At 61.7% G+C, this 14,312-nt stretch overlaps 1 protein-coding gene across 1 annotated transcript; it reads left to right on the forward strand.

Moving 5' to 3' along the window:
• The first annotated feature begins 6,403 nt into the window (after positions 1–6,403).
• DIPK1B (divergent protein kinase domain 1B) lies at positions 6,404–13,432 on the forward strand. Its single transcript, XM_066980487.1, has 5 exons — positions 6,404–6,615; positions 9,162–9,296; positions 11,281–11,388; positions 11,580–11,756; positions 12,147–13,432. Exons 1-5 carry the CDS (start codon positions 6,553–6,555, stop codon positions 12,957–12,959), a joined length of 1,296 nt encoding a protein of 431 aa, XP_066836588.1. The 5' UTR covers positions 6,404–6,552; the 3' UTR covers positions 12,960–13,432.
• The last annotated feature ends 880 nt before the right edge of the window (positions 13,433–14,312 follow it).

Below are 14,312 nucleotides of genomic sequence, written 5' to 3' on the forward strand. Positions count from 1 at the left end.
CTGCAGCTGGTTCTGCAAAAGTGACGGCGATGGGAGAGGGCAGAAAACGGGGGAAGGGAATGGGTGGTTTCCTACACACCCTGCCAGGTGGCCAGTGCTGGCTCCTGCAGTGGCCAGGAGCACCCTGAATGAAGGGGAATGCAAGTGTTAGTGAGTGAGTGAGTGTGAGTGTGTGAGACCGGGGCTGAGGCTGTGCTGGCTGCTCACAGCTTGCGTGCGCCTCCGAGCGTGCCTGCTGCTGGGAGGGCAGGCTCCTCATGCCCGCTTCCCCTGCTCCCTTTGAGCCCTTTGCCGTGGATGCGCGGCTGTAATTACAGCGCAGAGGAAGATCCCGTTTCCCCAGAGAGCTGCAGTAATTACCGCTGTGTAATGGCCCAGGAGAGCTTGGCCACTGGGGCTTTGGGAGTCAAAGCGAGATGCATACGGAGAGGAAAGGGAAGCTCTCTCCTCCGGGATCTCCATCCCCTCCTCCAGAAGGGCTTTCCCCTTGCTCTGAAGCATCGCTCGGTACGTACACCCTTTGGACTGAGTCCACGAGCGCGTCCAGGCACCAGCCCAGCTTCTGAGCCGTGGGGGCCGGTCCTCAGGCCGCATGCAGGAGCCTGCAGCTCCATCCACAGCCCGAGCCCGTTCCTGCAATAGCGCACACCTCTTGCAGCCATCCAGGAGGGCAGGGGACCACAGCAGCTCCTCGCAGCCCCCTCCAAAAGCCGCCCTGTGCTCCTGCTCCTGCGCAGAGGGCACCCAGCTGCGCTCGCCGAGCTCCAGCTCTCCAAGATGGGCTCCAGCACCGCCGCAGGCACTTGCTGGGGCTGAACGCAGGAGCTGATTAAGAAGAAAAACGGGCATACAAATACCCTTAGGGCAGGGAGGAGGGAGCGGTGCAGCCCCCGGGGCACTTTGAGCACAAAGAGCTTTTTTTGCAGACAGCCCCAGGCTCCCCGCAGGAGCCGTCCTGCAGCAGGGCCCCGTGGGCTGAGCCACCCCGCAGGGGACGAGCCCAGGCATGGGGCCGGCTCCTCGCTGGGCGAGGGCTGGGGCACCTCGCGCTGCTGCCGGGCGGCAACCGGATTTAGCAAAAGCACGGTGTGAAATCAATACCCAGCATGCGGGGCTTGTGAAACCAGAGCCCAGCTCCTCCTGGGGCACCTGCGTGGGAACAGGGCTGGGTGACACCGGGGTGGGTACCTGGGGTCGGGTGTCACCAGCTCCCCAGCCGGACCCCTCTCCTTGCACGGCCTGGACGGAGCTGCCGGGTGCTGCAACCAGCTTGGGATCTGCTCCAAATGCCGGAGTCCAAAGCAAGGTGAATTTTTCCTGGCAGCCCTCCCTGGCTGCTGGAAACGAACCAGGGGCACCTCGGGAGGCTAAAATCCACACGGGGAATACGTCCGCGTGAAACGAACGGCCTGGCTCTCCGTGTTTCCCCTGTTGTTGATTAATGCCTCTTAATGACTCCAGCTACAAAAAAAAAATAATAAATAAATCTTGTAGTTGCCGCCTGTCACAGAAGATCGATGGAGCAGCATTAGCGAGAGACAGAGAGGCAAACTGTCCCGGGCGAGCTCTCTGCAGAAGCCGTCTCTGGGAGCAGCACCGCCGTCTGCTCGATCAATAGTTCATCACGACCTCTCCCTCTTGCTTTTTTTTTCCCCTTGAGCTAGCTGGGCGGCAAAGCCCGCTCCCGGCTTTCACAAGGACTAGATTATAACCGTCCCGATTGATCTGATACGGACAGAATAAAAGGGCCCCTTAAGCCAGCTGTCTGCAGCGGGAAAACTCAAGTGGCTGCGCCGACAGGGTCAGGCCCTCATTAACGCCCGGGTGCTCGGGAGCCCCGCTCACGCAGGCGTGAAACCTGCACCGGGGGAGCCAATTAGCCCTGACGAGCCCGGCCAGACCCGTCCACAGAGGTTTGCCGGGCAGCTGCGTGCACTGCCAGCGCCTTGTCGTGAGCCTGTCGCCCCCGGAGCCACCGCAACCTGTCCTGGGCAGCCCTTCGAGCGCCCCGTTTGTGCTGCCTCCTCGTTTCTCCTGCGTCCCTTTCCCTAGAAATCACGGTGCTCAGGGTGCAGGGAGGACGGGGTGCCCACCAGCAGCTGGCCATGGGCAGGGGGTAAAGGGATCTCCCCTGCTTCTTAAAAACCCTTCCCTGCTGTGCACGGAGCCTCCGGGCTGGAGCCTTCTCCTGCAGGCAGGTGAAATTAATAAACAAGGAGCACCCAAACGAGGAAGGCTGATTTGTAATCCCAGGCTCTGCGTCCATCTTCTCCCAGCACCGCACCCCTTCGAGATGCTGCCGTATTTCTCAGCTCGGACATGCCCAGAGCTGGGCTCGGGATAAAATCCTTATCTCGCCCCGTGTCAGCGCAGCTCCGCTGTACGGGTGCTGTGGGTTGCTCGGGGTGGGTCTGATACCAGCGGGGAGAGCCCGGCCCCTTGCCACCACGTCACCCAAAGGGGCTTGAGTGGCACATGGGGTGAGGACCGTCAGCCTCTGCCGCGCCGTGGAGGCTCGTGGTGCTGGGGAGAAGGCGGCGTCCTGGCTCCTGAGGCCGCAGGATCCCAGCTCCCGGGAGGCAGGGATGTGGGGATTGCCTGCGGGCACGGCGAGGGAGGAATCCCCCGGGCTGTGTCTCCGAGCACAAGGCATGACGATGAATCGCTCCTTCACCAGCTCAGCCCGGGGAAGGGAGCTGCTCGCTCAGCCTCCTTGTCCGTGCTCCTTTGCAAGCTCATTTTTCTCTTCGGCTGGGAAGAGCCGGCGCTTGGCGCATGACGGAAATCCTAATGAGAGAGCTCCCCTTCCAGAGCCGCCGGGCACGCCGAGCCGCGCGGGTCTGGCCACAGCCAGAGCCACCATCCTTCGCCCCTGCCCCTGCCCGCCCCAGCCGTCAGTGCCCACCCAGGGGCAGGGATGTCCCCAGAGTGTCCCCAGTTAAGGGACTGGTGGTGACTGGGGAGCCGGGAGCTCCCCCACCCCCAGCTCTGTAGGGCTCGATTACAATGAATTTACAGGAATTTGGAGAGGAAGCGGAGGGGGCAAAGCACGGGACAGATGGGAGGGAAGACTGTGCTGGGGGTGGCAGGGCTGTCAAGCTAGAAACACCAGAGCTGATTAGCATTTCTAATTATAACTGCTGTGCTCAGCCGCATCAGGGCCTGCCAGGCGGGCGGAGGCAGCTGTGGGATGCCATGCAGGGTGCGGGTGAGCAGCCCTGAACCTTTACCGGGTGCACAGAAAGGAGAATTGGGGCCCGGATCCATCATCTCCCGAGCTGTGGCAGGGCTGGGAATGCCGGGGGAATCGCAGCCCCCCCGGGGGAAATCGTGGCCGTGGGGCAGCAGGGCTGGGGCTGGCCCTGAAGGCGCCGCTCGGACAGGAGGGGACATGGGCAGGGGGTGAACACATGTCCCTCGGGCACTAGAGGGGCACAATTCGGAGCCTCTCTTTTGGTGCTGGGTCCTGCGCCTCCCCGCCCAGCAGCGGCTCTGGGCACTGCGAGCGGTGGCACCTGGCGGGGCTGTCCCTGGGCTGTCACCCGGCGCTGTAATTAATTCATTGAATAACGTCCTAGCACAGTTGGGTGCATGGTAAGGGGCAGCAAAAGGCTGTTACAGGGCCGGGGGTGCCCAGAGAGCTCCCGTGTCCCCGTGGCGTGGCTCCAGGAGGTCCCCAGAGAGCCCCTGTGAGGCGATGCCAGGCGATGGTGCCGCACGGGGTGGGTTTAGCAGAGATCAGCAGAGCTTTTGTGGGCTGAGTGACCCAGGAGAAACCGGAGCAAGTTAACCAAGGGTGCGAGGGAGAGATTCCTACAGAGGAGATCAGGGTCAGCTTTTAGCCTCTGGATGCTGATGGATGATGGGGGACAACATCCTCCCACCCCTGTGCCACACGAAGCAGCTCCGCACGCCTGCCCGGGGATTTTGGGGAAGGGGACAGAGCCCCTAGCCCAGGGGCTGGGGGCAGCCCAAAGCCACGGGGGCTTGCAGCAAAGCCAGCGGGCGGCTCTGGGTGGTGCCCGGCTCTCCGCGTGCCTGGGATGTGAGCGGGGAGACCCCCGCTGCCCTCGCTCCCCGCCTGTAATATCAGATCACATCACACCTGCAGAATTCTATATTACTCCTTTGATTGGATTAATTAATCATTTGGCAATAACTGCTCATTAAGCATTCCAACGATCAATACTAATCACCTAATTACTTGGCGTATTACAGCTTGGGAAGGTCTGCTCACTCCTAATTAGATTCTTTGGACAATCCACCCCTGAGCGTTGCAGAGCCCCGCAGCAGAGAGCCTCCCCGGCACCTCGAGCCTTTCAGCTTTGGCCCTAGATGTGACTTTTCTCATCTTAAGCCCCAGGGGCTCCAGGGCGGGTTTCATCCTGCCCGTGTGCACCACGCTCGGCCCCAGAAATGAGGGAAATCAGGAGTTTGTTAGGGTGGCGGGGGGGGGACACAGGGTGGACCTGGCGCTTAGGGACACGGCTTTTAGTGGGTGACGTTGGTGGCAGGGCGATGGTTGGACCGGGTGATCTTGGAGGGCTTTTCTGACCTTGATGATTCTGTGATTGTGTGACCCCAGGTGTGTGCGTGCAGGGCAGGGGTGCGGGTGCGTGGCTGCGGCGGGGCAGAGCCGCCCTGCCGCAGGGCACCGGAGCGCTCTGCGAGCAGCCCGAGGGTTTGCTCGGCCACAGCCCCGCTCAGCCGCGTGCTGCAGGAGGCACCTGGAGCAAAGGGGGGAAAGAGCCAAAGGAGTAAAAGAGCCACTTCACTGTGGCTGCGAGGGAAAGCAGCGTGTTGCAGCGCCAGGACCCCCAGGACCATCCTCATCCTCACAACTGGCTCAGCACCAAGCCCCCCTCGGGGGGTCCAACACTGGGGCAAGTGTGAGCCCATGGGAACGGGCTTGGGGCTGGGCTGGGGGCTCTGCCAGACCCTGCCTCTTGGAGGCATCATGGAGAGATCCCACTCCTGGGCACCCCACTCCCACCCAACGTCTCCCCCAGACACCCAGCAAGGCACCTCCTCATCCCCCGAGTTTTCCAAAACACCAACCTCTCCGCCAAAATAAAATAAAATCGAATCACTGGGGCTCTCTGTTGCCGGGCTAATTAACGCCAAAAACAAGCCGTGTAAACTCCAGAGAACCATCCTGGCTTTAGCAGAACACAAAAGCCTGCAGGACGTGGGAGGACGTGATGCTAACCTGGCCCCATCACGGCGGTGGCACCGCACGGCGCCAGAGCAGCGGGGACGTCCTCGGGGCTAAAGGCGGCTGCAAACAAGCCGCAGCGGTCAGGGGCCGGGTCAGGTTTTGGTGTGCTGCTCCTTGCTCGTCGCCTCCGTTACGGTTCAGCCGGCGGAGGTTTCGGCTCTCAGTCCCTGGGTGCGCGGTGCCTGACGCCGAGTAGGAGCCGCTCGGTGCGAGGCAAGCAGCCTGATTTCAGAGGTCATTTTGGGCCCGATTCAAATGGAAGGAAGCAGTCTGAAGCATGGAAAAGGGGACGAATGGATGACCTGAAGAGCTATGAATAGTGAGTGAGGAATTATCTTAAAAACGGCTTTGTGAGGAGCATTTCCCATCATATTTCTGCCTCTCTTTTCCCGCTCGCTCCGGCCTGACGATGTGTTTTGCACCCCCCAGAGCAGAGGCTGGCCCTGGCCTGTCTGCTCGGGGCCTGACACAAAGCAGCCCCTGTCTTGCCTGGAGCTGCCCAAACGCAACACGACCAGGGAGGGCGGCGCGCTGCTGCTGCTGCTGCTGCTGCTTCTACTACTGCTGCTGCTGCTGCTTCTTCTACTGCTGCTGCTTCTGCCGCCGGGCTTTCAGGGGGGAGAAACGCAAGGAGCGAGCGCAGCAGCAGCAGCAGCAGCGATGGCTGCTCCCAGCGCTGGCGGGGGAACGCAGCCGCTGCGTTTAAATAAAAATAAATTAAAAAAAATAAAAAAAATTATAAAAATAAAATAAAATAAGTAAAATAAAATAAAATAAATAAAATAAAATAAAATAAAATAAAATAAAATAAAATAAAATAAAATAAAATAAAATAAAATAAAATAAATAAAAAATAAAAATAAAATAAAAGACGAGAGCAGCACTGCCCAGGGGGTCACCGCCGGGCCCCCCCCCGGCTGCCCGGGACCGCGGGGACATCCCCGCCTGGGGACCCCCGGGGGCGGCTGGAGGGGGGGGGGGGGGGGCCGGGCTGATGCCGCCCGCTGCGGGGACGGGCTGAGCCGTGCCGTGCCGAGCCGTGCCGGGTATCAGCCCCCCGCCTCCCCGAGCTGCGGCGGAGCTGCGTGCGCCGCCCCGCGCCGAGCCGGGCGGAGCCGAGCCGGGCCGGGCCGGGCCGTGCCGAGCCGGGTGCGCTGCGGCGGGCAGAGCGGGCGGCGCGGCTCGGCCCCCCCCCCCCCCCACCCCAAAACCCCGGTCCCTCCGGTTCTCCCCCCCGGCCCCTCCGTTCCCTCCCGGTGCCCGGAGGCGAGGCGGGGGCCGCGGCCGCCCCCGGCCATGCCCCCCGGTGCCTGAGGCCCGCGGCCGCCCGCAGCATGCGGAGGATCCGGCGGCTGGCGCACCTGGTGCTCTTCTGCCCCCTCTCCAAGGGCCTGCAGGTACCGCCCGGGGACGGGCTGGGTTTGGGGGGACGGAGCCCGACCCGGGGGGGGCACGGGAGGGGAGGGATGGAGGGAGAGAGCCCGGCCGGGGGGGGGGGGCTCGGAGGTGCCCGTCCCCGCATCCCGGCACAAAGGGCGCTCCGCTGGGGGACCGGGAGCTGGGGGCGCTGCCGGCACCGGGACCGGCACCGGCACCGGGGGACGGGGGGGTGGCATCGGGACACCGGGACCGGCAGCGGGATGTGGGGTCCGGGGACCGGCACCGAGGCGGTTGCATAACCCGCGGCTTGCAGTGCTCTGTGGGGCCGGGGAGAGAGGCACCGCCAGGCAGCCCCATCCATCTGGCCATCCTTCCTTCCATCTGGCCGTCAGGCAGCCCCATCCATCCGTCCATCCGTCCATCCTTCCTTCCTTCCATCCATCCGTCCATCCGTCCATCCTTCCTTCCATCCTTCCTTCCTTCCATCCGTCCATCCGTCCATCCGCCCACCCACCCCGCATAAATAACTGAGCCGGCCAATGCAGCGGTGTAGCAGCACGGCCGACTCCTTCCCCTCTCTTTATTTCTGTTCTTTATTATTTATTTATTTATTTATTTATTTGATTACATTTATTTTCCCCGTCCTCAGCTACTGGTAGGAGCGCCCCAGCGGTGATGGGGCCGGGTGTTCCCCCCCCCTGCAGCGATGGGATGGGAAAGGTCCCGGAGCAGCGAGGTTATCCCTGAGAACAGGGAAGGGGGCAGAGGATGCTGGCGGGGGGGGGAGCAGAACTGAGGCAGAGCTCTTGGGGGGGGGGAGCTGCACGGCCAAGGGGGCATTTTGGGGGCTGGCACTAGCCGAGAGCCGGCTGCCACCTTCCCAGCCCTGCAGCCTGAGCAGCGGCTGCGTGGAGTTGTGCCAGCGGGCAGGGGCCGGGCACTGGGACTGCCAGCAGTGGCCGAGCCCGTGGTGTCGGAGCCGTGATGCTCCGTCTGTTTCGCCTTTCAAGGCAGCTCTGGCCCCAAATCACTCCTACGCCTCCTGGAGTCACCCCAAATCTAAACGCAGCAGCTCAAAGCAAGCGGAGGGCAGCAGCCGCTGGTTTGTGCTCCCGGCCGAGGCAGCGGGCAGGGAGCCCTGGGCCTTGAGCCTCAGCCCCTGCAGGGAACTGTAGCGTCAGCCACAAATGCAAAATGTTTGCCAGAACCCGGTGGAACCTCTCCTTGCAACGCATCCCAAACCTTCCCGCTTCCTTCCACCATCTAAGGGGCGATGTGCCACGCTCAGGTTTCAGTCCCGACCTCCCTTCTGCCCGGGAAGGTGATGGGTTCTTGGTCTGAGTAAGCCAACGGGGATATTTTGGCCATTCCAGGGCTTTGTCACCCCAAAATGGGGGAAGCCCATCGACAGGTCCCTTTGCTGGGGGTTCGGTGGGTCACATCCCTGCTGCTGGGCAGTTTCGGGGGGTCTCCTAGGCCCCAGTGACTCGTCTGACTGCAGCCACCTGAGCGGCCTTCAGCCCCATGGTGCAGCCCTACAGGAAAACGCCGCTGTCCTTTATGTTTGCCAAGTCCTCGCTGTGGTTGGGTTCTCTTCTAACAGGCGTTAATTAGCGCCGCACTTGCTCGACAGGCAAAAAGGGCGTCACGGGCCGGCTCACACTTGGGTGTTGCCAATTTACCGTGCGAGGTGTCATGATCTCGTCTCAGACCCGGGCAGTTTCACGCTCCCGTTCACCCCGGCTGTGCCGCTGGCTGCAGCTCGGCACAGGAGCAGGGCAGCAGCCGTGGGAGGAGGTATTTCGGAGCTGGGAGCAGTTTTGGAGGGCAGGATCTGGACGTGGAGCCCTGCAGGCTGTAGCGGTGCCACATCCCCTCGGATCCAGCCCCAGCAGGCGTGCGGCACGCCGCGGTCTCACGGCCCGCGTGTGCGAGGAGGGCTTGGAGGCAGCCGCCAGCCAAGGGCCCTCTTGGCCTGGCACGAAGCAGGGATTTTGTACAGACCCCAGGAGAAATGGGATTAGTGCCCTGCCCTGAGGAACCACCGGGGACAGCACCACGCGGTGCTGTACGGGCCAGGCAAACAGCCCGCGGGTGGGGAGCCCAGATGGCAGCGGCGCTGCTGCGGGGTCAGGCGGGAAGAGTCGAGGCCAGGAGAACAAAGTCGTGCTGCGAGCCTCTGCATCGTTAGCACAGGGCATCACCCGGGCACTTACAGGTTCGTTACCCAGGTGGGAGGACAAGCAGGGTCCCGGCGGGCAGGAGGGGGCCGCTCACTGCTCTGGCAGCGACCCTTTGCGGAGGGCAGCGGCTCCCGGGCGCACGGATGTGTGGCCGGAGGCTCCTCTCAGCACTGTAATCTCCCTGCTCGTAGGGAATTTTAAGTGACCTACTTGCAGCAGGAGTTGCATAATAGGCTGGTGAATATACATAAAAATGCCGAAGTTTTCATCGGCGCTTAGATTGGCTTGTGGGGAAAAGTTGGGTCCCGGCCCGTGACCGGGTTGGGCGGCACCGATGGGCACCGCCGCCGACCTCCCCCCGCGCTTTCTTTCCCTTCCAGAGTCGCCTGCCGGGCATCAAGGTGAAATACCTGCTGGTGGTGTGGCTGGGCATCTTCGTGGGCAGCTGGGTGGCCTACATGCACTACTCGTCCTACTCCGAGCTCTGCCGCGGCCACGTCTGCCGGATGATAATTGTGAGTGCCGGCCAGCAGCCGCCGCGCCGGGGCCGGCATCGGGCACGGGGGTCCCGGTGCGGGGTGCCGGGGGGAGCCGTGCCGTGGGGAGCTGCTGGCTGCAGCAGGGACGGGAGTGGGACGGGATGGGGGAGGCCGTGGGAAGGAGGGAGGATGGGGAAAGGGAGCTTTGAGCCCGGTGCCATGCTCTGCGCCATCGTGCCCAAACGCCGAGCCAAAGAGCTCTCCTGGCAGCTGCTCCCCCGGCTCCAGCCCCGGCGGCGCGGCGAGCTTTGCGGGCTGGGGAGGTGACCTTCTCCTGCCGGGGCGGTGGCAGAGCCGTTTAATGGGATGTCGGAGGGAAGCAAGCCAGGCTTTGGCAGGTTGACGTCTGCGCGGTGAAGCTGCAGTGTCGGGGCTGTGAGGGGGGACCTGCGGGCGGGCAGGGCATCGTGCCGGGGTGCTCTGCAGAAGGAAAAAGGGAGCAGGCAGGCTGCGGGTGCACCTCTGTAAATGCCGTGCCCTACAGAAAGCACCAGCCCGCATGAAGGGCGGACCCCACACAGGAGCTTGGCTCAGCTGGGGCTGGTGGGGGGCCGGTGGCCAAGCGGGGACCCCCCGGGTCCGCTGCGGGTGTCCCGTGGCAGGGCTGCAGGTCGGAGCAGGACGCCGAGGCTCTGGCTGCAAATGCCTCGTTCATCAATCCTTCAGCGGCGAAGGGAGGCAGGAATTGCCATAACAACAGCAACGATCGTTTAATTTGATTTTCTGCATGACTCCGACCACGGGGTCTCGGGTGCTAATTCCCGCTCTGAGCTTGGGATTTGAGACACTGTGTCCAGCCGTGGCCTGTGTGAGCAGGTCCAGGGGTTAATTCCCATCCACGCTAAAAAAAAAAAAAAAGAGAGAGAAAAAGAAAAAAAAAGGGAAAAGATGCTGTGAATTTCTGCAGCTCCCGTTTGCAGCCCCGAGGCTGTTGGGCCCTCGCTGCTGACTGCAGAGCTGCAGCCTCTCCTGCCTGCGGACGCCTCCAGCTCACCGACCGAGCTGCCCCGCTCGTGGATCAGAGCCACCGCCTGGACCGGGGCCAGCCCATCTCACAGCTCGGGCTGCTGCTCTCCGAGAGCATCCTGAGCCCCTGCAGCCTCGTCCTCCCCCAGCCCCAGCCCCGGCAGCTCCCCAGCTCGGTTTGCAGCAGCAAATCCCCTCTGGCAGCGCGGGGGCACCTGCCCTGCCCCTTTCGGACAGCAGATAGCATTCGATCCAGCCAGCAGCCCAGCCTGTTTGCTGGAGCCGGGAGCCAAAAACCTCCTTTCCCCAGGACGGCCCCTTGGAGAGCTCCGTGCCTGCGGGGAGCAGCCGGTGTCAGCCCAGCCACAATTTTCTGGAGGCACCGACCCATCCCCAAAGGGTCCTTCCTGCAACTGCTGCGGGTTTTGCTGGGGCTCAGCCCCAGGTGCCCCCACACACTCATCTCACATCTCCCCCGTTAAAAGCCTTGCTCTGGGGCCAGCAGGACTCCTTCGGTGTCGAAGCAGAGAAGATTTTGGGTGGGATTTCTTTGGGAGGCACAGAGCAGGGAGGCCGGGGGCACTGGAAGGGGCTGGACTCAGAGCGATGAGCGCTGCAGCTCCCTGACAAACCCACGCTGCCGTTCATCGGTGCCGGGCGTTTTTAACCTCCTCGGCCTTGCCGCCCCCTGGGCTGTGAGGGTGTTAGTGGGGAAACTGAGGCACGGAGCCATCCCAGTCCCTGCTATGAGGCGTACCAACACAGCCTGGGGGGGGACGATGTGGTCCCTGGCACCGCACCCTGGTGCTGAACCCAAGGCTGGGGCGATGCTGGGCTGGCAATGAGTGGAGCTGTGCCTGAGAGCTGGCACTCCCTGCATTGCCTATTTGGGGTGCCCCACGTCTCACGGGACACCCCCCGATTCCAAGGGCGGACGGGGAGCCGCACTGCACGGCACCCGTTGAGCTGCCTCTCTCTGCCTTCCCCCCCCCAGTGCGACCAGTACAAGAAGGGAATCATTTCTGGCTCCACGTGCAAAGACCTGTGCGAGGAGCACAGCCTCCTCTTCCAGCACTGCCTCTCCTCCTCTCCCACCCAGCAGGTAGGTCTCTGCCCCGCTCGTGGGGCCACCGAGCGGCTGGGGACGGGTGCAAGTGCCAAAAAAACGGGACCTGGGAAGTGTCCTCCTCCACCCAGCCACGCTTCTGCTCCTTGCCCATCACGGTTCCCCATCCGGGTCTGGCTGCTGCTTTCCTCCTGCCTTTCCCCCCCCCCCCCCCTCCTCTGCCGCAGGTTTACAGCGGGCTCTGGAAGGAGAAGGAGGTGATCATCAAATGTGGCATCGAGGAGGCCCTGAAGGCAGACAGCAACCCGGCCTCGGCGCCCAGGAGGGATGTGGTTCTCTTTGACAAACCCACTCGGGGGACATCGATGGATGAGTTCAAAGAAATGCTCCTGAACTTCCTGAAGGTGGGTGAGGGTCCCTCCGGAGCCTGCCTCCTTCCACTTGCTAGCTGGAAAGGTTCAAGTCGTCCTCCCGTCCCTTGCCCCTGAAGGAGAGCTATGCCGGCCAGCGCTCTCCGACCAGAGCTGGGGCCCCTTCAAGGGCTGGATGAGCTGAGAAATCCCCTCATCCCCACACAGGAATTCCTATTTGCAAGATTTTGGTGTCACAGCCCTGGAGGCGGCTGTACCAGGGGTGACACCTCCGACCGTGCAGCACCGGGAGTGCCTGAGCCCCGAGCTCACCCTCTCCCAAGCCAGACGCTCAGCTTGCCGCTCCCCCAGCTCCGTTTTACGATACCGAGCCCAAATGCAGAGCTGCGAGGCTCTGATGGCACTTCCCTTCTTCTCTTGCAGTCCAACCTAGGAGACCAGCCTTCTCTGGCAGCCTTGGTGAGCCAGATCATCACCATGGCCGACGTGAACCGGGACGGGAAGGTGTCTTTGGCAGAGGCCAAGTCCATCTGGGCGCTGCTGCAGCTCAACGAGTTTCTTCTCCTGCTCTCCTTGCACGAGAAGGAGCACACCTCCAAGCTGCTGGGGCACTGCGGGGACCTCTACGTCACGGAGAAGATCCCTCACAGCTCCCTGTACGGGACGGACGTGCCGCCCTTCCTGCAGCCGCTGCTGCCCGCGGCCGTGCAGCGCGTCATCCACCAGTGGGTCGCTCCAGCCTGGCCCCGGCGCGCCAAGATCGCCATCGGGCTCCTGGAGTTCGTGGAGGAGATCTTCCACGGGACCTACGGGAACTTCTACATCTGCGAGACCAGCTTCAGGAACGTGGGCTACAACGACAAGTACGACTTCAAGATGGTCAACCTGAGGAAGGTGGCGACGGAGATGGCCATCAGGGGGTTCCTCAAGGGACGCCACTGCGAGCAGAACGTGGACTGCACCTACGGGGAGGACTGTACGGCCACCTGCGACAAGCTGATGAAGCAGTGCAAAGGCGACGTGGTGCAGCCCAACCTGGCCAAGGTGTGCGGGCTGCTGCAGGACTACTTGCTGTACGGAGCCCCGCCGGAGCTGAAGGACGAGCTGCAGAAGCAGCTCCGAACTTGCATGACCCTCAGCGGCCTGGCCAGCCAGATGGAAGTGCACCACTCCCTCGTGCTGAACAACCTCAAGACCTTGCTTTGGAAGAAGATTTCCAACACCAAATATTCCTAACGGGGTGTGTGTGTGTGTTGGGGGGGAAGCACAGCCCTGGAATTTAGAACCTGAAATCTCGAAGCAAAGCCCAGCCAAGGGTCGAGGGCCTGCTTCTCCATCCCCTCTCCCCCGCAGGAAAAACCCGCGCTCTCCGCAGGGAGTTCAGCATAGCTGCAGCCCCCGTCGCCTTCACGAAAAACCGAACGTCCCGACTTCCACCGCCCAGCACGACCATTGACCCCGTCTGCAAGAGCATGCTGCGGAGCTGGGCTGCCAGGAGCTGGGGTACAGGAGCTGGGCTGAGGAACGGGCTCGGGGGGAGCAGACGGCGCAGGAGGAGAGAAGGCAGCGGAGCCCAGCTGGGTGCCTCTGACTGTTCCTTGATTAACAGGAAAGCAGTGCAGAAAGACGAGAATGAATCATTCATGCTGTACCTGTCGCATCTTATTTTGATGAGCGTCTCTGATGTAAATAAATAGCTTTTATGTGAATCACGCCAGTACATCAATAGTGAAACAGCAGCCTTTTAAGCACCAGCTTGCTTGCGAGCTAAAAAGGCGAAAAAGGTAGATTTTTTTTTCCTATTCAGAAGTATCTCCTTAAGTATCTGAGTCATCTACCATGAGATCCAGCTGCAACTTAGGAAGCGGATAAGCTGTCTTTTCCACGGCCGAGAACCCTGGCAATTGTTTCACTGCTTTTTTTAAGTGCCTGACCCCATGACAGTGATGCAATGGCCTGCGTGAGGCTCTCCACCCAGCTGCTTCTGCCTGTAGCCCGCAAGCGGCTGCCGGGAAGGCCGGGCCATTCCCCTGCGTGCCAGGTTTTGGAGCATGTAAGGCCAGAACGGCTTAAAGGAAACGTAAAGTCTACCCTGTGCTCAGTTTGGACCAGCTGCCACGCATTTGTCCTTTGTTACTGCCCACCTTGCTCAGCCACCTACGCAAGGATGAGGCAACCTTTCCGTTTAATCCTCTAAGCCGGGCTTGCACTGCAGAGGTTAAAGATTAATACCAGAATAATCCAGTGCTTCTCCCATTATCAAAACGAATTTCCAGAGAATCTTTTCAGCAGCGAGCATTTGTTTGTCTGTGCAAATAGTACCAGGTCTCTTGGCCACGGGCTGTTTCCTTTAAACGCTGGGCCTTTTAAAATTACGGGTAGAGAAGGAAGAGTTTCTGTAAGCCACCCCGAGCCCGCTCTGCTCGCAGGACAGTCGTATCACTGCCGGTGGAGCACATATGCTGGTGCTCTTGCCAACAATTGCTTAGTGAAGTGGAGCGTATATCTGAAGTACAATCATCGAGGGGAAAAAAATACATTTGACAGTATATATAGCCCGCAAAGGCAATCGGTAACGTCACGGCTGCA

Source organism: Anser cygnoides, chromosome 20 (genome assembly GCF_040182565.1).
Source record: "Anser cygnoides isolate HZ-2024a breed goose chromosome 20, Taihu_goose_T2T_genome, whole genome shotgun sequence".
NCBI lineage: Eukaryota > Metazoa > Chordata > Aves > Anseriformes > Anatidae > Anser > Anser cygnoides.

Bases quoted from the DNA above. Each gene is read 5' to 3' on its own strand.
- DIPK1B (XM_066980487.1), top strand. From the start codon at position 6,553: ATGCGGAGGATCCGGCGGCTGGCGCACCTGGTGCTCTTCTGCCCCCTC. The intron at 9,297-11,280 runs GTGAGTGCCGGC...TCCCCCCCCCAG, and splicing joins ACGTCTGCCGGATGATAATT to TGCGACCAGTACAAGAAGGG. The intron at 11,757-12,146 runs GTGGGTGAGGGT...CTTCTCTTGCAG, and splicing joins TGCTCCTGAACTTCCTGAAG to TCCAACCTAGGAGACCAGCC.